This window comes from Pseudorasbora parva, chromosome 15 (genome assembly GCF_024679245.1).
Source record: "Pseudorasbora parva isolate DD20220531a chromosome 15, ASM2467924v1, whole genome shotgun sequence".
Classification (NCBI taxonomy): domain Eukaryota; kingdom Metazoa; phylum Chordata; class Actinopteri; order Cypriniformes; family Gobionidae; genus Pseudorasbora; species Pseudorasbora parva.
The window spans coordinates 9,348,508-9,373,608 of record NC_090186.1 but is presented as its reverse complement, the minus strand read 5'-3'; the positions used below and the strand labels follow the sequence as shown (position 1 = coordinate 9,373,608).

At 38.8% G+C, this 25,101-nt stretch overlaps 1 protein-coding gene across 1 annotated transcript; it reads right to left on the bottom strand.

Annotated features, from left to right (window-relative positions):
• Positions 1-1,274: 1,274 nt before the first annotated feature.
• Positions 1,275-23,347, bottom strand: ppp2r5ea (protein phosphatase 2, regulatory subunit B', epsilon isoform a). The gene is made up of 14 exons (XM_067417032.1): positions 22,853-23,347; positions 12,270-12,430; positions 11,790-11,986; positions 11,558-11,659; positions 10,260-10,352; positions 9,795-9,925; positions 9,640-9,699; positions 8,609-8,717; positions 8,388-8,441; positions 8,226-8,276; positions 7,859-7,978; positions 7,432-7,559; positions 2,999-3,100; positions 1,275-2,914 (listed from the first exon to the last, which is right to left on the bottom strand). Exons 2-14 carry the CDS (start codon positions 12,424-12,426, stop codon positions 2,812-2,814), a joined length of 1,407 nt encoding a protein of 468 aa, XP_067273133.1. The 5' UTR covers positions 12,427-12,430; positions 22,853-23,347; the 3' UTR covers positions 1,275-2,811.
• Between the last annotated feature and the right edge of the window lie 1,754 nt (positions 23,348-25,101).

The window sequence follows — 25,101 nt, the reverse complement described above, 5'->3', positions numbered from 1 at the left end:
AAATTATTTTCTAATTAATATAAAGTGGACGAAAAGACTCAACTTCCGTTTCAAGCCTTAGTTTAAAATCAGCCAGGTGTGTCTGGTCAGGGATTGTGTGGCCATTTAGGCTCATTTAAACACAAGGCAAATGCATTTTCCGATTGTAATTGTTGCAAGTGTAACAATTTAGTTGACTTTTCACATCGGGGTGTACTTTCACCGACATGGTAGGTTGAAATGTGTGTGTGGGAAAGTTGCGCCTACGGAACTTTCGAGAACGTTTAAAAAACCGGCACCCTGTTTAATAAAGTACATTTTACAAGCAGTATTACGGTACTTCAATCGTTACCTTCAAAGCGAAAACGCTGTCTCGCTTGACAAGTGATGAGTAGGCCTACTCTTCTTTGTCAAGGTAGTTTTCTTCATGGCTGATAGCGGCGCAAAACCAACTAATTAACCCTCAGCCCCCTGTTGGTGAAATGAATCACTACATGAATGCTCTGGTAACCAGCATTTTATCAGGGCTAGACCAATCTGATACCAACCAGTGTTGGGTGTAATTAGTTAGTATTTAGTTACTGTAATACTTTTCCCTTGAAAAAGTAAAGTAAGGGGTTACTCTTATTTTTTTTGTAATTTAATTACAGTTACTTCTGAGAAATTGAACTAAATGCTAAATATAAGTATACATAATTCAATAGTGGTCTTAACATCAACATTTAAAGTCTAACTTTAAAATGCATGTTTTTATGCATTCTTCTCACATTTGTAATACTTTGGTCAGTTAATAAGAGTAATTTATGTAGTTTTATATTATGTATTTGAATTAAAATAGCTTTCATGTATAACCTTGAATTGCTTAACTCTATATATGATATATGATTTAGAAAGTAATTAAAAAGTAATTAGTAATAAGTAATCAAATACTTTTTGGAGAGTAATTTGTACAGTGATCTAATTACAATACTGAAGATGTAATAAGTAACTAGTCACTAATTACTTTTTAGTGTAACTTATCCAACACCGTCACTCTCATTGCTTAACATATTCCATTTCTCTGTTCAGATTAAGAGTTTTCCTTCAGCTGTTGGAATGAGTCTCCTGCCATCTACTGGATTAAAATGGCACATATGCTGACTAGATACACACTTCACCCTTCCCATTTAGAATGATCTACACAAAAAATATATATAATTAAGAGATTAAGCCTAATGGGTTGATCAGATGCTTTTCAATTACAAATACAGAACTTAATTCAGAAAAATCTCTTAGAAAAAAAAAACAATAAACAATTTATCACAAAAAACAGGTTTATTTAATATCTCTTTCTTTTTTTAAAATAATTAGATTTATTCTATTCATCAAACCCTTTCTTTTGAATTTTTTATACATATCAAACTTGGGCCATCATTAAACACATAATGAGCTTGGGAGAGTTAAAACGAGGAAGAGAGAGAGAGAGACACGTGATTAAGCCAAAATAAAATAAAATATATAATAAAATACATCCTCCTCACATGTAAAATCCACAACCCCGATTGTTGGGACTTCAAATAAAAGAAAAGGGTCTGAAGTCCCATGAGAACCGCTAATGATCTAGCTTGAAGTGCTTTTTAGTTCGAGCCTGCCCTGGCGGCTGGTATTTCAGAAGAGAGATTATGACCTACCAGATCAGCGTTTACCTACATAGGCCCTAAAAACCCCAGCATACGCAGGATTTCATTTCAAACACTCCACGAACAGAAAGAAAAACCTTGTCTCGCTCAGCTCTGTCATGTAGACGACATCCATCAACCCTGAAATCGAAAACTAAGAGCCGAGCTGGAAATCTGGGTGGAACATGAGAAGAATGTCCAGGATTTTCTTTAGGAAAAATATATGTCACTTAACTGTTTTAAAAACACTGGATGATCTATGAACACTGTGCCATCGAAATTCCACAAGTCCTTACTAGAGCCGGAGAAACGGAGCTCGACACACTCTTGGTAACTACTGAATTTCCATACAGGAATTCCCAAGAGTCTCCACAGCAGACAGCATGAAACTATGACCAGATCATTATTACCTGGTTCACAAGTTAAAAAAATAAAGGTCCTCAGAGAGGTTTGTACTCTTTATTGAGCACAGGTAACCACCGTAGCCCATCTTGGACGTTAAGATTCCTGGTCAGCGAAAAGCACCTGTCCATAATGTACAGTAAAGGACCAGGCTGATCATCCTGTAAAAGAAAATGAAAAATGCACACCACAGAGAGGATGTTTATTGTTTTAGGGGTTTTTTCTCCCCACTTCTGTTTTCCTTATATTCACGTCATGGGTTTCTGGTTTGTCCCCCTGAGTTAGGGGAGTCAAATTATGTCTAGATGGAAAAGTCTCTCTTCATAAAAATAATAATAAATAAAAAAATTGTGGTGGCAGCGGGATCCTCATATAAGACATCTTTAATCGCAGGGTGAGCACAGACCCTAAAGTCCCAGGGCACTTCCTTGGAGAACAATATCGACATGGAGACACTGAACAACTTCTGAACTGAAAGGTTTTTTTAAAATATATCCTTTGACCATAGCTGATTATCATTTTACCATATTTTTTTACAATGAGGAGTGCACATTAAGTCTCTTCAAATTCTGTTGTTTTTTTTCTTCTTCCTTTCAGTGTAGTAGTATGATACAGGAAAGAGGGAGAGGATTATTTACAGTGCTGTTGAAAGAGGAAATGAATGAGGGAGTGTGCGGTAAAGTACGCAGCATGAGAAGCAAAGAGGGGTCCCTGTGGAAGAGTAGAAAGGGATCGGTTGGGGCCAAACAGAAGGTTGGAGACGAGGTCCCTGTTAGGTGGGAATGACGCCGTCACTGTTCTGGATGCCCCGTCTGAGCTCCAGGTCCTCCAGCTTCCTCCATAGATCCTCCCGTTCCTTGTCCTTCTTCCTTTCCCTACAGGAAAGTGAGAAATGTTATCTGAACTGCTTTGTAAAATGCAGGAGTTTAAAGCAATACCGTACACTGTCTGTTTCTTGCCTTTGCCTGTCTGATTTGTAATTGGCGGCGAGTTCATCAAACAAAGCGCTGTTCATCTCCATGAATGCTTTGAGGACATTGTAGATCAAAGCTGATATTGCCCTGGTGGTGGAGAAAAGCAAACAAACATGAATATCAAAACTCTACCCTGCTGTTAATAATATACCAGTTTGGGGTCAGATTTGTATTATTTTTATAAATTTTATTCAGTGATCAAAAGTGACTTAATACAAAATATTTATATTTCAAATAAATGCTGTTCTCGGCATCAATGAACTTGGAAAAAAAAAAGGTTTCATGTTGCCACAAAAAAAATTGTGAGTAGCAAATCAGAAAATTAGAATGATTTTAAAGAATAATTCTTCACAATGTTATCGTTTTACTGCATTTTCGATCAAATAATTGAGCAGACTTTAAAAAAACAAAAACCTTTTGATTGGTGTATAATCTATACATTATATGGACAAAAGTAGTGGGACACCAGACCATTACACCAACAGGAACATTGACACCACATTCTAAATACAGAATTGGTATTTTGCAGCTTCCACTCTTTTGGGAAGGTTTTCCACAAAATGTGTTTTGTTTTGAGGTCCTCAAACCTGCTCTTGGAGAAACTCTCCTGCACAACCTGCATGTGTATTTTCAAACTATCCAAAACGCTTGATTTGCTGCTTCAGGTGTGTTTGATTTGGATTGGAGCTAAACTCTGCAGGACAATGGGTCTCCAGGACCAGGGTTGAAGACCTCTGCGGTACAGCATTTGTAAGGACAGGCACAGATGTTGGACGAGAAGGCCTGGCTCACATTCTCCGTTCCAGTTCATCCCAAGTGTTCAACAGGGTTGAGGTTAGGGCTTTGTGTGGCAGTGTTAATTTTGGCAGCCATTTTTTGATCTTAGTCTTCGTCTTTAGACCAAAATGCTATATATGTATATGTATGTACAAACGTACATTAAAAAAAAAGTCAAGACAAACCAGACTTATATTTTGATGGGTTGCCGTGCCTTTGGGTTTCTGTGTGTTTAGGATATGGTGGTAGTTTTTCTCAAACTAAAAAGTAAAATGCTGATGAAGAGTCCCTCAGAGCAGCTCCAGAGATGACGGACATGCATTAATGTCCTCGCATGAGAAGGAAAGGCGCAATTCTGTGTGTGTGTCGTAAATAAACTGCGGTTCGTACCATTCATTCACACAGAGACAGGGAGGAATTGTATTTTTGCTGTTTACACTAGTCTATCACCAGATGCGTTCTCATGAACCAAAAATAGTTTAAGTTTTGGTAACCAAGACTGCCCGTACCTGTGACGTCAGCTATCGCTGCGGCTGCCTTGGACGGACGCACATTTTTGAAAGATAGCATAGGAAGTGATAATGTATTCTTAAATGTCCGATATTCCTCTAATATCATTCTAGTCCCATCTCGTCTCGTTAACAAAGAAACGGCATGTTTCATCATAGTTTATCATCAGATTGTTTAGCTTGTCAACATCTCGTTTTAGTCACAGAAAAAGTGGCTGCTGACGAATATTTTTGTCATTGTTTTTGTTAATGAAATTAACACTGCTGTGTGGGCATGTTCTCTCTTTAAGAGTTCTTCCACGCCAAACTCATCCAACCATGTTTTTTAGACCTTAATCTAAACAATGTAGCAAAATCATACTGGGATAGAAAAGGCCTTCCCCCCCAAACTGTTCCAAAATTGGAAGCATAGCATTGTCCAAAATGTTGTGGTGTGCTGAAGCAATAAGATTTCTCTTTACTGGAAGTATGGGGCATAGCCCAACCTTTGAAAAACAGCCCACTACCATTTTCCCTCCTCCACCAAGCTTTACAGCTGGCGCAATGCAGTCAGGGAGGTAACGTTCTCCTGGCATCCGCCAAGCCCAGCCAAACAAAGAAGCACAATTCGTCACTCCACAGAACACATCTCCTCTGCTATAGAGACGAGTGACGGCATGCTTTACGCACTATCCGATGCTTTGCATTGTAATTGGTAACGTGAGGATTGCATGCAGCTGCTCAACCAAGGAAATTAATTCCATGAAACTCCCGCCTCAGTGTTTGTACTGATATTAATGCCAGTGGAAGTTTGGAACTCTTCAGCTATGAAATCAGCACAGCATTTGCAACTTTTACGCGCCATACGCCTCAGCACTTGGTGACCCTGCACTGAGACTTTACATGGACTTCCAGTGAGTTGCTGCTATTAATAAACACTTCCACATTCTAATAATACCACTTACAGGTGACTGGAATATCTAGCAGGTATGGTCTTCAGAATGACCCTCTGGTGGATAAGGAGGGAGATCTTGTACTCGGATCCTGAGCAAGACAGGAAGCCAGTGAAGCGATTTGAGAATGGGGGTGATATGGTCGTATTTGCACACCCTCATGAGGATCCTAGCAGCGCTGTTCTGAATATACTGCAGCTTTGGAGATTTTTTGTCAGGGATGCCGATAAGGAGTGCATTGCAGTAGTCCAGCCTGGAGGAGACAAAGGCGTGGACAAGCTTCTCTGCATCTGCCAGTGTTAGAGGGGGACAAAGTTTGGCAATGTTTCTGAGGTGGAAGAAGGAGGTCTTAAACAGAAGTTTGATGTGAGCTTCAAAAGTGATTTGCGATTCCATTCTGACCTTCAGGTTGGTGACTGATGTAGAAAGTGGAATGTCCTAATCAGAGAAATCAATGCTGGTGATAATGGATTTCCGGACCTGAAGAGGACTGCCAACTAGGATTGCTACAGTCTTGGAGCTGTTTAGCTGCAGAAAATTTTGCTTCATCCTTGCCTTTATCTCATCCAGGCAAATTATCAAAGTGGATGGAGTGAGGTCAGCAGAGGGAGATGAACTTGTCCTAATGTAAAGTTGCGTGTCATCAGCATAGCAGTGAAAAGAAATCCCATGCGGGCTGATGACACAGCCAAGGGGGAGCATGTAGAGGATGAACAGGGTGGGGCCGAGCACTGAGCCTTGATGGACACCGCAAGTGACATTTTGTGACAGGGATGTAGCTTCTCCCAATGCAACATTTTCAGTTCTCCCAGTGAGATAAGAAGAAAACCAGTTGTGGACCGAGTCAGAGACCGATGGTGGAATGTAAACGGTGAAGGAGGATGTTATGATCAACAGTATCGAAAGCTGCAGTTAAGTCCAGGAGGAGGAAAAGGAATGGGGAACCAGCATCTGCCTCCATCAATAGATCGTTTGTGACCCTGACCAAAGCTGTTTCTTTGCTGTGTCCCGTGTGGAAACCAGACTGAAATTTCTCATATAAATTTTGTTCCAAATGGACCTGAAGCTGTGCAGCAACAACTTTTTCCAGCACCTTATAGAGGTATGGAAGGTTGGAGATGTGTCTGTAGTTGCCAATAACATCTAGGTCTAAAGTGGGTTTTTTAAAAAGTGGTTTGATGATAGCAGTTTTTAGTGATGAAGGAACATGGCCAGCCTGGAGGGAATGATTAATGATCTTGGTTATAAAGGGATACTTATATACTTAAGACACAGAGGTTAGATTTTCCCACAAGGCTGTGGGAAAAGGATCCAGTACAGGTGGGTGGAATCATTTTTCTGATGTTGTTCTCAACCTCACGCTTTGAGATGATTGAGAAGCAGCAGGGATGTTGGAAGGTCCCAGGCTGTGGATCAACAGTTGGGACAGGCAAAGCAGAGGTGCTAGGTAGGTGCAAGTGAATTTTGTATACTTTGTTCCTAAAAAAGGTCATGAACTTATTGCACCTCTCTTCTGTGACTTCTGAAAAAGAGTGCCTTTGAGGTTTGAGGATGTGATTAATAGTAGAGAAAGGCTTCTTTGAGTTTCCAGGGTTATTGTTAATGATGCAAGAGTAGAACTGTGACTGAGCATCTCTCAAGGACCTTGCGTAGGCCTTCTGATGATCTCTATAGGCTTGCCTATGAACAGTGAGTCCTGAGAGCTTGAGACGCCTCTCAAGTACACGCCCAACCGTCTTCATCCTCCGGAGTTTGCTGGTGTACCAGGGGGCTGAGCGCAAGAAGGCAACCATTCTAGTTTTGACAAGGGCATGTAGATCTAGAATGCTGCTCAGAGATTGGTTGTAGAAGGCAACCGACTCCGTGACTGAGGAGAGATCAGCAAAGGAGAATTGCTGGAGGTCTATAGTTAAAGTGTCTTGGTTAATCCTTTTCAGGTTCCTGAAGCCAACTTGACAGGTATTTTTGGTATGGGAAGAGGGGAATGGCAGCTCCATTGAGATGGCCTGGTGGTCAGACACACCAAGAGGTTTCTAATATAATATAATATAATAGGTCTGATTGAACCACCTGATTTCAAGAATTAAGAGCTGTGTCCAATACTTTTAGCCATATAGTGTGTGTGTGTGTGTGTGTGTGTGTGTGTGTGTGTGTGTGTGTGTGTGTGTGTGTGTATATGATGACATTATATGAAACTCACGGGTTCCAATGCTCTTTGGAGATCCTGTAGAGACTGGCAAACATGATAGGCAGGATGACGCTCGAGTTCTCCTCAATCAGACTCATGATGTACTCATTGTTCCAGTAGTACAAGGCTCGCTCTGCCACCTAAACAATGCAATTTTACACAAAGATTTTAGACTAAAGATTTTTTAACTAAACACTTTAGTAAAGACTCAAAAGTGGAGTTGATTTTGTAGACGCAAATGTTCTGTCTTTAAATTTAACAGACCTTATGCCCAGAATTTTGTGATACTAAATGATCAAACATACTAACAGAACTTTACAGTTGACTGGTAACGTGAGCAAATAAGGATCAGCATTTCTCTGAGAAAATTGCTCTTGAATATTTTTGTTACAAGATATCACAAGGTTTGTGAGGAGGATTTATGGTGGCATGTGTTCACCTGAAAATGGGGGCTGGACACACATCTAGCAATCTGTTTGAAGAGTGGCTCCTGGATCTTAACAAACTGAGTAGGCTCGATCACATCTAGAATCTCCTCCAACTCTCCAAGAAACATAACCTATAAAAAAAGAATGCAGTAGAATTGTTAGGGAAAGCATGTCAAGCACTCTTGAATAATGATTGAAAACAGTAGTGGAAGTAATTAGATCTTCACTTTCTATGAATTTTTAAATTATGGTTTGGTAGAAGATTCAACAAATTAACCATTTCGTTTTGAGTTTAGCGTTAGGGTTAGGGTACTTTCACAAACAAATAGACACTGGATTATTCACTTGCAGGTATGATTCCATAAAATGAAGAATTACCTCTTTTTGACTGCAGGTTTTTGGCCAAAATTTCAACAAGCCTCCGATCACCTGAAGGAAAAAAAGTCAGAGGTAAACTACTAAAAATCCTTAAGGAACAAGCCGAAACAAGAGGGGACTTGATGAAGAATGAGGAAGATAATGGTGACAAGGAACACTTACAGGTTCTGTTAACGTGGGATCTTTCTCAAGAAACTGTACAATACAATAGGCCAGCTACAAAAAAAAAAAAAAAGACTTCAGATTAATTTAAATGCATTTCAAATGTTTCAAAAACTGCCATAAACAAGTATGACGATAAGGATTCTGTTTCTTCTGTCCTTGAAATGCATGCAAGCAAGCACAGACATGTGTAGATATAACGAACAGTTGAGTGTGTGTACCTGGGCATGGAAGAGAGACAAGCTCCTGACTGTGTGCAGAGGCAGCAGCACTTTCACCAGGAACTGTTTGTGCTCAGCTTTGAGAGGAAGCGCAAAACCATTGATGATGCTGTAAACCAGAGACGTATGAGGCTTCACCGCTGATCTGACATTGATAACCATGACAAAAACTGATGCAGGAGACGGTCACAGCTAAAAGACACCTATAGGCCCCGATATACTTCAAGCGAGATCGAAGAACGAACGGATCCGACCTAATTTTGAGCAAAATATACAGGATATTTTTGTTCAAAATAATTTAGCAGAAAAATCAGGCCAAAACAAAGTTTAGATCGAAACAGCTTGCCAGTAAAGTCTGGAAAAGTTTGCTCCGGTTGGTAAAAACCTTCAAACTAGCATTGGTCCTTTTGATTAGGTATAAGATAGGTGTGCACAGAGGCTCCGCCTTCTTTGACGTGGACATTTTCTCAGATTAATTTCTCCTGTTCAGTCCATCGAGGTCAGACGTACACGAGTGAAAACATGAACACACTGGAAAGCTGCTTTATAGTAGAAAATTAGGTTGTAATTCTGATGAAATGAGACACTGGTTTTCATTTTTATTCCTGAAAAGCTGCTTGCTTTTAAGAAATCTATTGTATAAAGTGCGACGTGACTTTATTAAGACTGCGGAATTGTAAAGCTTGTGCAAACACGATCAGATTCTTATGCTTTATTTAAAAAAAAAGCCTTGCCGTTTTCTCAGTTTGTTGTGTGATTATTGTATTATTCAGAGGAATGCAGCAGGTTTTTACATATTCATCTAAACCCTAATATCAGTAGCATCGGGATGTTCGCTAATGGTACAAAGCACTGCTCGTGCATTTCTTTTTACCCATAACCGAAGAACGAAAAAACTCCGCCGTGAGCATATCGGGGCCTTAAGGACAGGGTGGAGTAAGATAAAACAAGGATGTGACCTCTGTGGGTCGCCCCTTCCGTTTCTTAGTTTCAATTTCTCCACATCTCTCAGGTTTTAAAATATGACATACCTTCCCAAAATCTCCAGCAGTTCAGCTACACCATTGAAGCGCTCCGTCTCATACACAAAACTACCAGAGCAGGACAGGAGGAAAAAGAGCTGTCAGCATGCCAGCAATATTTAATCTTGTATATACACAACTAAAAAGCTTGATGGGTTGCTTACCAAAGAAAAATGTTGTTGATCTGTTTGCGGATGAAGGCCCTGAGGCCGAGGAACTTGCCATAGATTCTGTGCAGAACTGTCTTCAGGCAGTCCCTCTCCCGCGGATCCTCGCTATCAAACAGCTCCAAGAGCTAGAAATTAGGAAGAGTTTTATTACCATCTGATCTTCATCATAAGCAATGTGTATCACACTTAGAATTACCTTTATAACAACACAGCTACTAAAACAAAAAACAAAAACCAACCAAATATTGTTTTGAGATGAAATTAAACTAATAGCACTGTGGGGAACTGGTTTTCAGTGACAACAGTCAAATGTACAGTTTAGTGGCAGCTATTCTAAATTATTTGACAGTAAATTGCCACAGCTGTATTCCAGAGAGCTATATCAGTGCCGTTTTACTAACTTCATTTGATTTATACTAGGATGAGAAGTCATAGAACATGTCACAGGCAATCACTCACCTGTAATACAAATTTCTGGTCGATGTATTTTTTGGCAACGCTGGGCTGAAATTCCTGACTTTCCAAGAAGCGAATGAAGAACTCATAAACAAGCTTAAGCAGAAAAGGAAGAGAGATCAGAAGACTAGTCCTTGAAAGATGAGACCTTACAAGTATCTCAGTTACACAGTACTTTTTAAAAGCTGTTTAATGTTGTTTATTTTTTTGTATATGTTTGCATGTATATATGTATATGTCAATCGATTCATTTTTTTCTGTAATTAAAAACAGAGTTCTTAATATTTTTATATAGTAATATTTCACAGTTACTCTCCAAATTAGTGTACAAAACACTTAGAGAGTATTTAAGTATTTGTTGTAATGGCATCTTTTTATGAATGAAGGCCAGTATCACTGATACTAATACTGCTACTGATGTATCTATGAAATAGATGTTTTTTTTTTTTACATTTAAGACATTCAACATTACAGTATAACTGTCAATTTCAACATTTATTAGGCTTTAAAAAACTTAATTTAAGTGAACTTAAAACAATCTAAACAAACTCATAATAAATGTCATATTTACCTGTGGCCTTCTGTCTAACAGATAGGAAATATACAGAAATGTATTAAAGTTATCAAAAAGTCTGCACTGCATAAATAATAAATTAAATATAGAATAACACCTCTTTAAAGCTACAATTTTCTGTTAGCTTTGTTCGTTGATTAACTTAAATGACAGATATCATTAGTGGCTGCTGTCCCTTTAAGATCTGACGCTGCTGAACATGACGGATCTGGCGCGCATCTAATTTTCTCACAACTCAAGGGCATTTTGGTATAATTCTGTGTTATTGTTCGTTCAAGCGCAAAAGAGAACTGGATGATTCTGGCGGGTGTCATTTCTGTGGGTGTTTTTTGTGTATGCGTGTGTGTGGAATAGACAAGGGGTGCGTCTCAATCAGCTCTCTGGCTCAGTAATCAGGGCACTGATCAGGGTGTAGACCACATTTCATGTATACTGATTCACGACCTACGGAGCTGATTGAGACGCACCCAGAACTGGTTTGAATGGTTTAAACGCATTTGCATGAACAAGAGTGTGATCATATAATATAACACTAGCCCAAGGATGATAGAAAAACAGATGCTATGTTAATTGCGTTAAATATTTTTAACGTGTTAAACTGAAAACATTAATTGCGTGCATTAACATGCTAATCATTATATATATATATATATATGTATTTGTAATACATATACAATGTATTTAGAAAAAAAACCTTTTGCATTTGATGGCAACCGGGGCTCTTTACCTGTAAGTGTGGCCATGAGGCCTCCAGCGTGGGCTCATCTTCCTCCGGGTCAAACTCGTTACTGTCACTAGGCGGAAGAGTCCGAAATATATTGTAGGACACCTGTGACAAATGAAAGTAGTTAACACTTGAGGTATATCTGAAATATTGATATAGGCATATGAATTAGACGATAACATTTAGACATTATTTTTTCCAGTCTCACAGCATGCATAAAATCTATTCATCTCACCATTTTGACAACCTCTGGGTAGGTCTGCTCAGTCAAGTATCCCCGGCTGAGGGTGACGTAGTCGACCAGCTCATTAAGGGTGGACCGCTTATACTCTTTCATTTTGAGGTCAGAAAGTGTGTCCATGAAGTCAAACAGAGTACAGCACTGCTGCAGCTTCTTAAGGAACAGTTCTGGTTGCTCCTGTGCCGAAACATCTAGACCGAAAGAAAGCAAGGTTTACTGCAAAACATTCCAGCAGTGCTAAAATTCCACAAATGGTTTCGATCAACCTCCTTGACTTTTCTACTGTAATCTGTCTCACAATTAGATACTTTGTGGTTGTCAAACTCTAGTCTAACTTTGACTGCATTCCATGTCGCTTTCCTTTTGTTAATAGTACAGCCATCTTTATCAGCTCTATCACAGCTATTAAAATAGCTCAAAGCACTGTGACATCACCAACCATTATCTTGATATGAGCACATAAACAGAGCTTACCTTTCAGCAGAGGCAGCTGCACGAGCTCTATGGGCTTGTCCTGAGATCTGAACTGGGAGGAGCTCTGTGCTCGCTTTTGCCTGGCTTTTCTGACAGACTTCCTGGAGAAGCCGTCCACCTTGTCCACCGATGGGGCTGTGGTGGCTGCTGAAGACATAGCCCTGTGCCAGAGAGACAGAGGAAAACAGAACCGTCAGTTATAATATGCAGAATGAATGAAAATCGTGCAGAAAGTTAGAAGAAGAAGAAAAAAACAACAAAGAAAACGACAACCCAACAAAATTATAATGTGGAAGAAAAAAAAAATTAAGACCCATTTTTTCATGCAACCAACTGAACCATTTATGACAACTACCTCACATTTTCATTTGTGTTCGATTAAAGGGTTACTTCAGCGATTAGCATATGGCTTTGTATCAGTAGAAACCCTGGAGTATATTCCAATGATCGTGTTCTGATCGTGGAATAAATCCTCCGATGAAACAAATATCGTCATTTTGCACGTCATTTCTCACTCATTATATTGAACAGAAATTTTCAGTTTTTAATTGTAGTGTCTGTTCCCTTAACTGAACTGATTTTGTGGAAATGAACGCAGTGGGACAGTGATCCAGTAGCGGTTGCTTTGGGAGTGACCTCACAGGGCAGCGAAGCAATGCATTCTGGGAACTGTTGTCTTTAATCCCAATGAGACAAAAATACATTTTCAAAGCAACAAATTCAAAAATAATTTCACATTTCTACTACATTAATGACCCAGTTTAAATACAGATTCACCTTCCCAGTGCTGAAGTACTCCTTTAAAAATTGCACCAACTATGACTTAGAACTCAATGGCTGCAATATGCAAAATTCCCTACTATAGTATGTGAAAAGATTAGCATATATGTCCTAATAGTAAATTTCCCACAAGAGGCTGAAGTACACATCAAAAGAACACAACTATCCCATGAGGCTACAAACTCAGTTGACAATAGCCATGTTTCCACTGTCGGGCCAAAAGGGAGCATGCTAGGGCAAGTCGCATTTCCATGGTCACTTCCTGAGCTTCCTCTGAGCCAATGGCCAGGGTTTTTTGGCCCACCAAATACCTTGGTCCAAAGCGGGCCGACTGAGGCTGGAGGAGTGCGTACGAAGGGATTCTGTTCACTGTATAAGGCTGACATATTAGGGTAAGTAGGGTTTCCATTTACCGGTACCCAAGTAGACTTTTACTACTTAATCAAACCTGTCTGAGATTGATACCAGCCAAAAATATGGAGAAATAAAACACATTTTTGTTTGAAATCCTAAAACCTGAATTTTCTTTACTGAAATCATGTCAGTGGAACCAGACTGCCTTGACAACTAGTTGCCCGCAAGTCATGTCATAGAGTGTGAGAGATTTGCGCTACACGTATACACATCTACAATGCGTTTTTGTGTGTGGGTGGTTTCGCTTTCTGTGACTATGAGCTGTCTATGAGTGGAGATATGAGCTGTCTGTCATCAAACGCTTTTAGATCCAGTGACTGTTCTCCACTAATGCTGCTCCCATTAGTTTTGAGTTCTACACACATCTCAAATGCTCCACCAGATATAAAAGCCGCTGTTGGTTTGATGATTTGATGGATGAACTTGTGGTTGGATTCGACTCGTCATATCAAAAGAGATTAGACTTTTCAGTTTTATGGAAGTCGCCATCTATGATATTACTTTGGACACTGCCGTTACGGTTACTGGTAAGAGAATGCAGCCTCCTGTTGCACATTCACACAGACAGTATTCGAGACAAGTCAGCATTTTGGTAGTGACAACACTAATCTAAGGGGCAAAAGCAAGTGAGCTGCCTACAGAGGAGGCATTTTAAAGGCGGCCAGCCATCACAGGTTAAATTGTACTTGGATTGAATGGAAGGGCTGGTGTCCCTGAGGCTTCTCAGCCTTACGTAAGGGCTCCAAACACACCCACAGGGCTGTTGTGCACTGGGATTACCGTGGGCTGGATGGGACAGGAAGTGATCAGGCTTTAGCACTCCTCCCAGGCAAAGCAGGAAGTAAAGGAGTGGTAGGAGGAGGTGGGGACTTCACACTGTGCACGTGTTTAGCAATCTAGTCCATATCTTTACTAGAAAGAGGAGTGGCATGTTGGACAAAATGATGAGATACAAAACAAAAACAGACCCAAAACAAATGAAACCAGAAACAAAAGAAAACCCAACATGGACATGACTTGAGGTTCAATAATAAAGGACCGTTCACACACTAAGAACTATAACTATAAAAAGATACATATATCAACAACAACACACAAATATATTAGCATCCACACCAACGTACGACATTGTTCTGCTTATTATAAGATCAAGCTGGTTTTATTGTTTATCAGCTGGAATAGTTTCTCTGTACTGTTATCATTATAGTTGGGTGTAATGTAGACTTTTTGTGCACTAAAACACTAAAGTTTTGTTTTAAGTCATTAAAAAGACCATAATGTAGAATCATGAAAATCTTTCATACCAAAAAAAGAACAGTTCTTGGTTCCTAAATTCACCAGTCTTTTCAACTAAAATGTTAACATCACACTGCTATGGTAGGAGCTGGATGAGAATAACAGACAGCTGATTAATTTCACAGCAGGCACAGATACTTTGTTCTCCAGAGAGAATTTACAGGGGGTCTATGGATGTGACCTTCTGTTCTGCCCCATGCCCTTTATTTGGGTCATGTGAATTTCAGGTCCAGCTTACCAGAAAGAAACCTAACTGAAGTCCAGTGAAAACCAATTGCCATTTACGTACAGACCTGTGTGCCAGCACACTTGTAGAAGTAAATTAATAAAGACTTCAACGTATTCTAAATCACTAACAATGTAATAACCATAGAATGTAAAAAAATATAAATATATGGCCGTAGTGTCCGTGACATCACAAATAGGATTTTAAAGAGCAGTTTTGTAGCGTAAAGTAGGCGCGAGCTTGCCAGTGCATCACCGCGCGTCACCCCCGGATAACAGAAAATGGGCAACGCAGCAGGACGTGGGCGGAGCTGAGGTGACGTGATGACGAACAGACAGCAGACAAACAACAATCCACCTGTAACTCAAAGTGGCCACGCCCTTAATTATGCAGAACTTAAGGGCTTTATATAATGTAAATGAATGTTATAAAAAAAATAATTTAAAAATCACCCCCTCACAGTTATCATGAAGGTCAAAATTAGCCATATAGACCAAAACCACAATTTGCACCAGGCTGTAAACATGTTTTTTTTCCTGATGTAAAGTTGGGCATTTTAACATGGAGCCCCTGATCACGTCGAAGCCTGCACAATCCCAAACGTGTTCATATTCACAACGCTTGATCGGGCTGGCTCTGGCAAGATACGTGGGATAGCCAATAAGTGTAAGTACGGATGTTGAGTGCTTATAGCTGAAACTTGGCAGTCACATATGGACTACTTTGATGATGTTTTTATTCCCTTTCTTGACATGGACATTGTAGTGTGCATACACTTGCATATGCTCTCGGACTAAATCTAAAATATCTTAAACTGTGTTCAAAAGATGGACGGAGGTCTTACAGGTGTGGAATGACATTAGGGCGAGTCATTAATGACATCAATTTCATTTTTGGGTGAACTAACCCTTTAAGGACTTTTACTTACATCAATTAACCTAGTATCAATTTAAAATTACTAGGGGTGTAACGATACGCGTATTCGTATTGAACCGTTCGGTACGAGGCTTTCGGTTCGGTAGGCGGTACGCATTATGTACCGAACGGTTCTTGGACTAATTAATTAGATTTGGAAAATAAAAAAGTGTGTGAAATATAATAATATGCGTTCAACAAGGTAGCCCAATAACCAAAACGACATAACAGGCAATGCCCCTGACACCGCCGAAGTGAAAAAAAAAAAACACCAAATACGTTTTAGGCTGCTCAGTCAGGTGCTCGCTTACTCAGTAGGCTACGCGCTGAATGCTCGTGGCAAAATGGCAATTGCGTTTAACAAACCAGAAATAGAAGATCCTCCAATAACCAACAGGTCTGGTGTTTGGGTGAACTTTGGATTCTTGGTAAGCTATGATGGTGTTGGCAAGATTGATGGATTAAAAAACAACGGTATGTCGCATTTGCTGATGGTACAGCAGCGGGAATAATTCATGTCATGACAATCAAAGCCGACAACAAGACGATCTTGTTGTCTTTACGCCGACAACAAGACGATAAAAAGGAGAAACAGCCACAAACTATCCCCGCAGCATTTAGACAGACATTTCCAACTTATTCAAATGGCAAAAGACATCACCGCGGCGAGTGGTCCATTTATAGCCGCGGATATGAGCGCCCGTTTCACAGATACTCCGTCTGCAGTGCGTGTGCGGTGCGTATTTTTTTCCGTACCCATGTTAACGGATTACAGCTTTCAAACTGCAGGCGGGTGCTGTCCGTCAGTCTGTTCCAGGTGCGTTGCGTCTGCAGCAGTGCACGGATCGTTTTCGTACCGAGTCTATTTTTGCTGCGCTGCGCTGCGTTGCTGCATTAAAGTGATAGAACATTGTTCGCATTAAAATAAACATGTACTGACGCGAAAATCTAGTAATTTCACCACAGATGCATCTCATTTAAAATATACTCTTGTTTCAAAGTCAACAGATGGCTTTTTTTTTCTCAAGTAAAGCAACAAAACGACACCTTACCTGGCATTTAGGTAAAAAAAAAAGTGCCATAATGGAGAGCACTCGTACTTTCTTGGAGGTGAAAAGCAAAGTTCTTTTTGCCCTGCAGGATTTCTTTTAAAAGGGTGTAAAAACGAAAGAAAAGACGAGAGTCGGCTGTTTTTGAATAGACTATTGTAAGTTTCTAATTTAAAATGTTTGTGATTTAAGGCTATAAACTATGTTTAAATGTTTTGCCACTTGTGTGAGCTAAATCTAAAGTATATAAATATGAATAAATGAATTTAATAAAATGTTGTTTAAATGTAGTAGGCTCCGTAACCTGACTTCTATTAAAGAGTAAACAAAGAAAATTGGAATTCTGACGAGGCATGTTCAGTAAAAACTTTTGGATTTTAAATAAAAAATAATGAATAAATGCTGTGTTTGTGATATGCAACAGCGGATCAGTTGCGGACTGCAAACGCAGCATATGTGAAAGCACTACAGGGTGTGGGGCTCCTGCAACGCACACGCAACGCAACACGCACCGCACGCGCTAATGTAAAGAGCTAATGTCTTATTCCTGTAACTACATAGAAGATGGGTAAAATCATACAACAACAAAAAATCATACTTTGTTAGTTTTAATAAAATAATAAAAAAAGGTAATATCTGCCTATTTTTTCTTTTTGCTGTATCTAAAACATACCGAACCGTACTGAACCGAACCGTGACACCAGTGTATCGTATCGAACCGAACCGTGAATTTTGTGAACCGTTACACCCCTAAAAATTACCCATATCATGAAATATTACCAATATCATATTACCCGCCAATAATCGTCTAATATATCAAGATTTCAAAATAAATCATGCGAATAATTGTGATTATGATTTTTACCATAATCGAGCAGCCCTAGTACAGAATATTACTGTACTGACCTGAACATTCACGGGTTTAAAGTTTATGGGGCTTTTTGCTTTCTTCTGGATTCCTGTACAGGGTGTTGGCTAACACAGTTTAGGTCACTGTGCAAGTCAAAGTGCTCTCATTATGACAACTCACATCATCATTATCACCAGAGTCCTCCAACAATGACCAGCAAACATCTACCAATTAAAAACATCTTATCTGCTGACAGGGAAGGAGCAAGACTCATCTGAAAGTCAGTGTAAAGAAGACATTCGCTCGCACCATCAAAACTGCTCTGCCTTGGCCTGTTAGCTCTCATGTTTCTTAATTTTTACCCTACTTGTGTTGAATCTCTATACTTGAACTTAATAAAAGGTACTCATGAAACAAAAGTTGATGTTTTGCATAACTATTTGCTAAGAGCATTGCTGCTGGGTTTATATCTGACTTTTTTTGTACATGGGTTTACTGACTTTATCTGGTAGGTAACCTAAAGCTTAATGCCATGGAATGTTCAGTTTAAAAACACCTAACAAGTGATCAATTTAAAGTAACAAATTAAACCATAGCTTTTAAGTCAAAAACTAAAGCAATCCAATGTAAAACATACATCCATGTAAGAAAGACAAATGCCCTTGGTATTTAAATATCTCATTGTGTAATCCACAAAGCAAAAGCCTCAAAAATGAAAGGCATATAAATGTAAGCAAGCTCTCATGCTAAAACACTCTTTGCTTATAAATTTCACAACTAACAGAGTGTGTAACTGTCAGTTATCAGGCTTAGATAAATGTGTGGCTGTCATAACACTAGTCATAAACTAAAAGGACTTTGGAGGCAAAGTCATGCCATGTAGGGAAGTGTTTCTGCCATCCCTGAAGCTGCTTGTGTATTGAAAAACAAGAATAAATCGTATAAAAGGGCTCAACGACAATCAGGACTGTCTGATGGCTGCCTCACAAACACTGCCGGTTATGTCTTACTTGAACGTAAACGGATGAGAAAGAAAATGCAAGTGTAACAGTATATTACATCCGTGCATTCAGTTTTAAAGTGACAGGAGCCTAATATTCCTGATGCCGTCTGTTTTTATTGTTGATCTAAGAGCAAAAATCACTCACTGCTCTTGACTGAATAACTTTTATAGCTTTAACAAGGATATATTTGATTTTATAATATAAAAATGCACCACTGGCCCCTCCCTAAAATTTGTCAGGGAAGAAAAAATTAACCACTGGTTTGACCGGGCCAGTAGGAAAAATAAATCCATAACATTGAGACATATAGAAATGTAAAATATGTTTTACCCAAACTGCAAATGGCCACCAATCCAAATGTATAAACAATGAAGCCATAATATTTCTGAGTAACTCTTCAGCAAGCAACTAAACACTACACAACCTTAGATACTGACAAGGTTTCAGTGATCTGTTTTTCATATGACGAACTGCATGTCACCCATGGATGCCTTACCAAAACAGAGATGAACTTAAGACCACGAGACCCTTATGTAAAAGTGAACTGAAGAACAGCCGACTGCTTTTCCATTCTGCAGATTTGTTTACATTATAGTGGCTGTAATATGGCCCTAAACGGCCTGCCAGTACGAGCCTGGGATTTAAAGCAGAGAAACAAAGCTTCGCACATTTAACGACGGTCCAGGATTTATTCCCCATTCATCTAACAGTATTATAAATCAATGCTCAAGATAGCAAGCTGTTTAAGAAATGTTCAAGGTTTCATACACAAGGCCTTTGCATACATCGGCAAGAGAAGTACTGTGATAACATTTAAATTCATTAATTTAACTTAAAATGTAAGCTCACCTTCTTCAGAGTTCATGGACTGAACTTTTGAACTTGTCACATCAAGCAAGAAACTGGAGCGTCAGGACTTTTACTTGGCTGTTGTAAAGCATAAAATGTCTTCGACTGAAACTGCTTGGTTATACATTTACTTAAGAGCGTAGGATCATTGTTGCACAGCATGACCCACATTCGGTTAAGCTTCGGCTCACAAACGGACACCTTGACTCTCTTAAAATCTCCTGTAAAAGCACCCTGGCAAAATACAGAATTTGTTGTTTCGCTGAGACATGTGTAAAGCTGTTTGGCAATTCAGCCCCAAAATATCACACTCCCTTACATCACGAACAGGACACGGCAACCAAAGTCAGTGTCACCATTCAGTGTTTTCAAGGTGGTTGATTTGCTACACTGATGGTAGTGATAGACATGATGTCAAACATAAAAAAGGAAGTAGAAGGGAAAAAAACACAGCTGCAACAACTTAACTGTTTGTTGCATAAGTGTTACTCTCAGAAAAAAACAGACTGAAAGACAAACTTTTGTGGTTAGACCCCGCTATGAAACCCCCAGACCGAATTATCTAATCAAAACTGTGAAATAAAGAAAACCAATATTGAGTGAGAATTAACAACAACAAAAAATATGCTTAGTGATATTTAAATCTGCATTAGCCCCAAAAACACATAATGCGCAGTATGGATAGTCATACATAGTCACTCATTTTACGCTGGCGAATAAAGGGCTGCTTTCATTTTCTTGGCCATTTCTGATTTCCAATTATTTTTTTTGTAAGTGTGACCTGCCGATGCCAGTTCTTTCAAAGAACTATAATTGACAGCATAAAAAAAATAAACATTTACTTTTCTGCAATGCAAAATTGTATTTTCATAATAACAGTTTTTTAAAAAGAATAAGAACAAATAAACTAATTTCAAACAACAGCACAAAAAAATGCAATAAAATAAGAGATATTAAATAAATTAGTGATTTGTTTACAATAATAGGGACAAATCATTTTCTGTGTTGTGTATTTTAGTTTTTCCTGGTAACCAAATGACGGCATAAAACAAGAATTTATTTTTAATCAAACGAAATTGAAATAAACCTTTCCATTTTTTGGGTGCACAGCAGGTGCTGTTAAACTGTTCAAATTAAAACAAGAGAAAAATGTATCAGTCCTTAAATTAAGTTTTATTATTGTGTTGTTGTTATTATTATTAATAGTAGAATTAGTAGTATTACATTAAGACACATTATACAGGGATGCAAATGGGTGAGGGGTAAAAAAAAAGGTTATTTGAACATTATGTGGATAGAGAAAACATTATCCGTGGTCAGGATACTTTTTTGTTTTGTTTTATACATTTACTTCACATGCTCATTTCTAGACACTGTTAAGTATCTTTGCACTAATTCTAACAGGTAAAAAGTAAAAAAGCTGTGTCTTATGTAGGGCAAAACCAGCCGAATAGATGGAACAAAAACTAGAAGACAACAACCAGATAAAATGTCCCACTAGTTACAAATGCATCAATATGGGATACTTCGTGTGCCACCTTGCAAGTTAAACCCTATTTTTTCTTACCCGTTTTTCTTCTATGCATTTATTTTCATTAAAAATATTTTTTTGTAATGTCACTTCACAAAAATGAGGAGAAGAAAAAAAGATCAGCCTGAACGGATCGGAGAGAAGACAGTGAGAACGTGCAGCTGAGGTTATTGCCTGTGCTGCTGGTCACCAATCCGGGCCGATAATGCAGAAAATCGGCCGATTTAGATCCCTGGCCAGTCGATCGGTGCATCTCTAGGTGAAATGCAACAATATACTAATATCAAGATTGTGGAAGGGCAGCTTTTGGTATAGTTCTTCTTAGACCCTTATTAGTCATGCACTTAAATTATACATGATATACTATTTTGTTTCAAAATCTTAAGCAACCTAACCCGTCCTATCTTTAGGAAAAGCTACGTTTTTTTTTTTTTTTTGTGCCATTTTCACCAATACATTTCAAACTCTGCAAGTCTCATTTTAAAGTGCATACTGCCATACAACAGTTAGAGTCTGTGTTTGTTTTATAAGGAAAGGCTGTGTAACATACAATTGACTCATCTCATTGATTGGAACATCTGACTCAAATTACAAGCATTATATAGACGGTTTTCCTTTAGATTAAGATGCTATTTTTAACAAAGCACACACCGGACTCATTTTATAAAGCAAACTTTCCTTCTATGTTTTGGCAGTCCAATACTCAACTATCTAAATCAAGAGATCACAAACAGTTCTGACAAGTCACTCGTGTGGGTCAAGATTTAACTCTTTTTAATCTCATTCACAAAGTGCATCCGCATCTCAGCAAAAGTGATGGGTTTGATCTTGCACTGCACTTTCTGATGAAACACATGCCCTTTAGAGATTAAAAAGGGTGTCCTGCCTCAGTATAAGCACTAACAGACAGAAAACCAGGAGTTCAGGAGAGTTTGAATCAGTGTGCCTGAAAAGTCTCATTTGTTGGTCTGTGAAACGCATGACTGCAGCTGTGGAACAAAAACAGGTGTGGAGTATATTGCATTCCCAAGAGCCTGAAAGACAAGGCCAATAAACAAGACTGTTGACTTGTTAAAGTCAAGAAAAGCTAAAGAAAACCTGAAGGAGACAAACCCAACACTAGTTATTTGGAGTCATGTTCAAAGATCAACTCAGTGAACACATTTCTGGACAACATATCAAATGGACACTTAAAAAAAAGTCGTATACAAGCTGCTAAAAAAGCTGTCAAAACAAGACTGACAGATTTGGAAAAAGAGATGACGTTCTCGTCCCATCAAAGGCTGATCAGACCCTCACAAGTGCCTCAACATTTGTGAAGAAAATATATTTGCTCATTTCACAGCAGTGTCCCATACCAGAATGAAGAAGGCGTTGCTGGACACCTCAAGTGAGCAGATATGTAAAAAGATGAATGACTCGATTATAATCAAAGCACGATCGTGCCTTAAATCTAACCCTCTCAGATCGCTTCGTGTTTATAGACAGATAAACACGAAACAACCTCATGGGTTTAGGTTTTTTTTTTTTTTTTAGAGTGCATAACAGTTAGTCCTCTGGTTATAAATAATTAGCATGTCTGACTTCTTTAAATGATCGGACACTAGTTAAATATCACTCTAAAAATCACTATCGATTTAGTAATGCAGTGTGCAATCGGGCTTCTTACCTCTCTCGATGGTTCTCGGGTCCAGGTGGCTCGTTTAAAGCAGCTAACCTTGTACTTGCAGGCGACCCAGCTAACCAGCTAACTCAAACGCTTCACTCGCGGACTATTTAAACCGGTCTAGACTTTGGAATACAATCCGCGGATGAATGGTGAGGATTTTTCCGACTGAAGACACACCAAAATCCCCGTTTATGAGATAATTATCAAGCCGCCTGAAGGTATGTCAGCATTGCACTGCTAGCAGGAGCTCCCCGTACAGCTAATCCCTGTAGCTGCCGTCCCAGCCTGCACCAAAAGCCACATTCATACACATTCGCTGACCGACTACATACCCAGATGTTGGTCACTAAGGTTCGATTGTCCTACTATTCACTGTTAAACTTACTCAAATAGCGACTAATTGCTAACCCGTTATCACAAGTATATGTTAGCAGGCTGTGCTAGTGCTCTGTGCCAATTTTTTCCTGGCTCAAAACAGACCGCTAAACCTAGTATGATGGAACGCTGGTTTACGCTATTTAGCCAACGATTGGCCAGTTTCTGCACAAAGAACGCGTGGATTGGTTGCGGGGGCTTGTCAGTCAAAAACGGTTTTAGGTACGCCTCGAAAGTCAAACGTCATTGATGTCGAGGAGCTATGGAGGTAGGTTGCGGCGTAAATGTCTGAGATGGAGATTGGATGAAGACAAGGACCAGAAATGCCCGTATGGCAAGAAATGTCACCCGAGCTGTGGTCCGCTCGGTCTCCGCATGCTCTGGTGATCTCAAATGAGTTACATTACAATTAATTAATTCCGCATATAAATCCGAAGATAACCAGACTCCAACGTTTCCTATTAGGCTATTAGAAAAGGATTCCTCTTCAATTACTGAGTCCTCACTTTGAACACAATGTTAACTTACATAACTTAAATGACACTGACCAGTAATATGATGTTTCTCCTCGTTCATTTATTCATCTCCATCTAGGCCTATTCGTTCTCGTTTCAAATTCTGTGTCCACGTTGTTACAGCTGTTCCAATTGGGCTACTCTTTTTTTTTTTTTTTTTTTTTTTACTAAAATGTCCTCTTAATAGCCTATCGGTTTAAATCTGCAATTAGAGTTTTTTGTTTAGTGCCTATAGTGATTCGTAAGTGCTTTACAATTAAACTTTTTCATTCGCTTAATTCCCTCCTTTTTGAAACCGATTGACTGTTTTTTTCTGGGTTTTTTATTTATTTTATTTTTGTAGATTCGTTTATAGGCGATTTTATTAAATTAGTATACTACCTATTTTGGTAATGAACGACTAGGTATATTAAGGAATGTTGAGTGAAAGATTCACTCATGAGTCATGACTCGACACACAACAGATTCTCACTAGTCGCGCCTTCTGCTGTAATATACAGTGCACGAATCGGCAACAAATCTTTTGGTAAACAGATTTAAAGGGGCTGTATGTACGTTTTTGACTGTACTAAAGCCCAAAACATGCCATAATATGTTTGCAGATATTTAGGAAACATGCTGAGTTCACGTAGCCTACACGTTTCTCAACAAAAAAACCTATTATACAGCCATTTATTCTACTATGAAATGTGCATTATGTGTGTTTTAACTACAGCATTACATAATAATTACCTTTTACATTTTTAGAACGGCGGAAAAGTTCAACATAAGAGTCCATTCCACTGTTCTCCACGATGCACTTTGTAGGCTACTTACAACCACATGATGGCGATAAAGTACCTTAACTTTGTGCCTGCCATTCCCTCTGAAGGTTCAACTCAAGGAACACTGTTTGATTAAATATGAAAATTGTTCATAATTCGTTCCTGGTAGTTTTTTATTTTTATTTTTTTAAGTAATTTCAAATAGTTGCCTACAGCATATCATAGCCTACTACTGATGTTACTGCTTGAAATGTTATGCCAGCTACCCTGCCTGGGATTTTATTATTTTTATTCTGCAGTGAATGTGTGAGTTAATAGTAATTGTGTTTTGTAAGAGGACTATAGGATGGAAATATAGTCGTGACCAAAATTATAGGCACCCTTGGTAAATATGAGCAAAGCTGGCTGTAAAAAATCAGCACGGTTTATACTTTTGATCTTTTATTAAAAAAAAATTATAAAAAAAAAAAAACTAGCAAAAATCTATTATTTCACTGAGGTACAATAATTGAAAGTGGGGGAAATCACATAAAATAATGTTTTTCTCCAAAACACGTTGGTCAAGATTATTGCCTTTTATTAATTACTTTTTGCA

What these genes read in the sequence shown, in the direction of transcription:
- ppp2r5ea (XM_067417032.1), bottom strand. Translation starts at nt 12,426, where the DNA reads ATGTCTTCAGCAGCCACCACAGCCCCATCGGTGGACAAGGTGGACGGC. An exon ending in ACCCAGAGGTTGTCAAAATG is followed by an intron (nt 11,660 to 11,789) that starts GTGAGATGAATA and finishes CATTTGTCACAG; the next exon opens with GTGTCCTACAATATATTTCG. An exon ending in ACCAGAAATTTGTATTACAG is followed by an intron (nt 9,926 to 10,259) that starts GTGAGTGATTGC and finishes CCTAATTTCTAG; the next exon opens with CTCTTGGAGCTGTTTGATAG.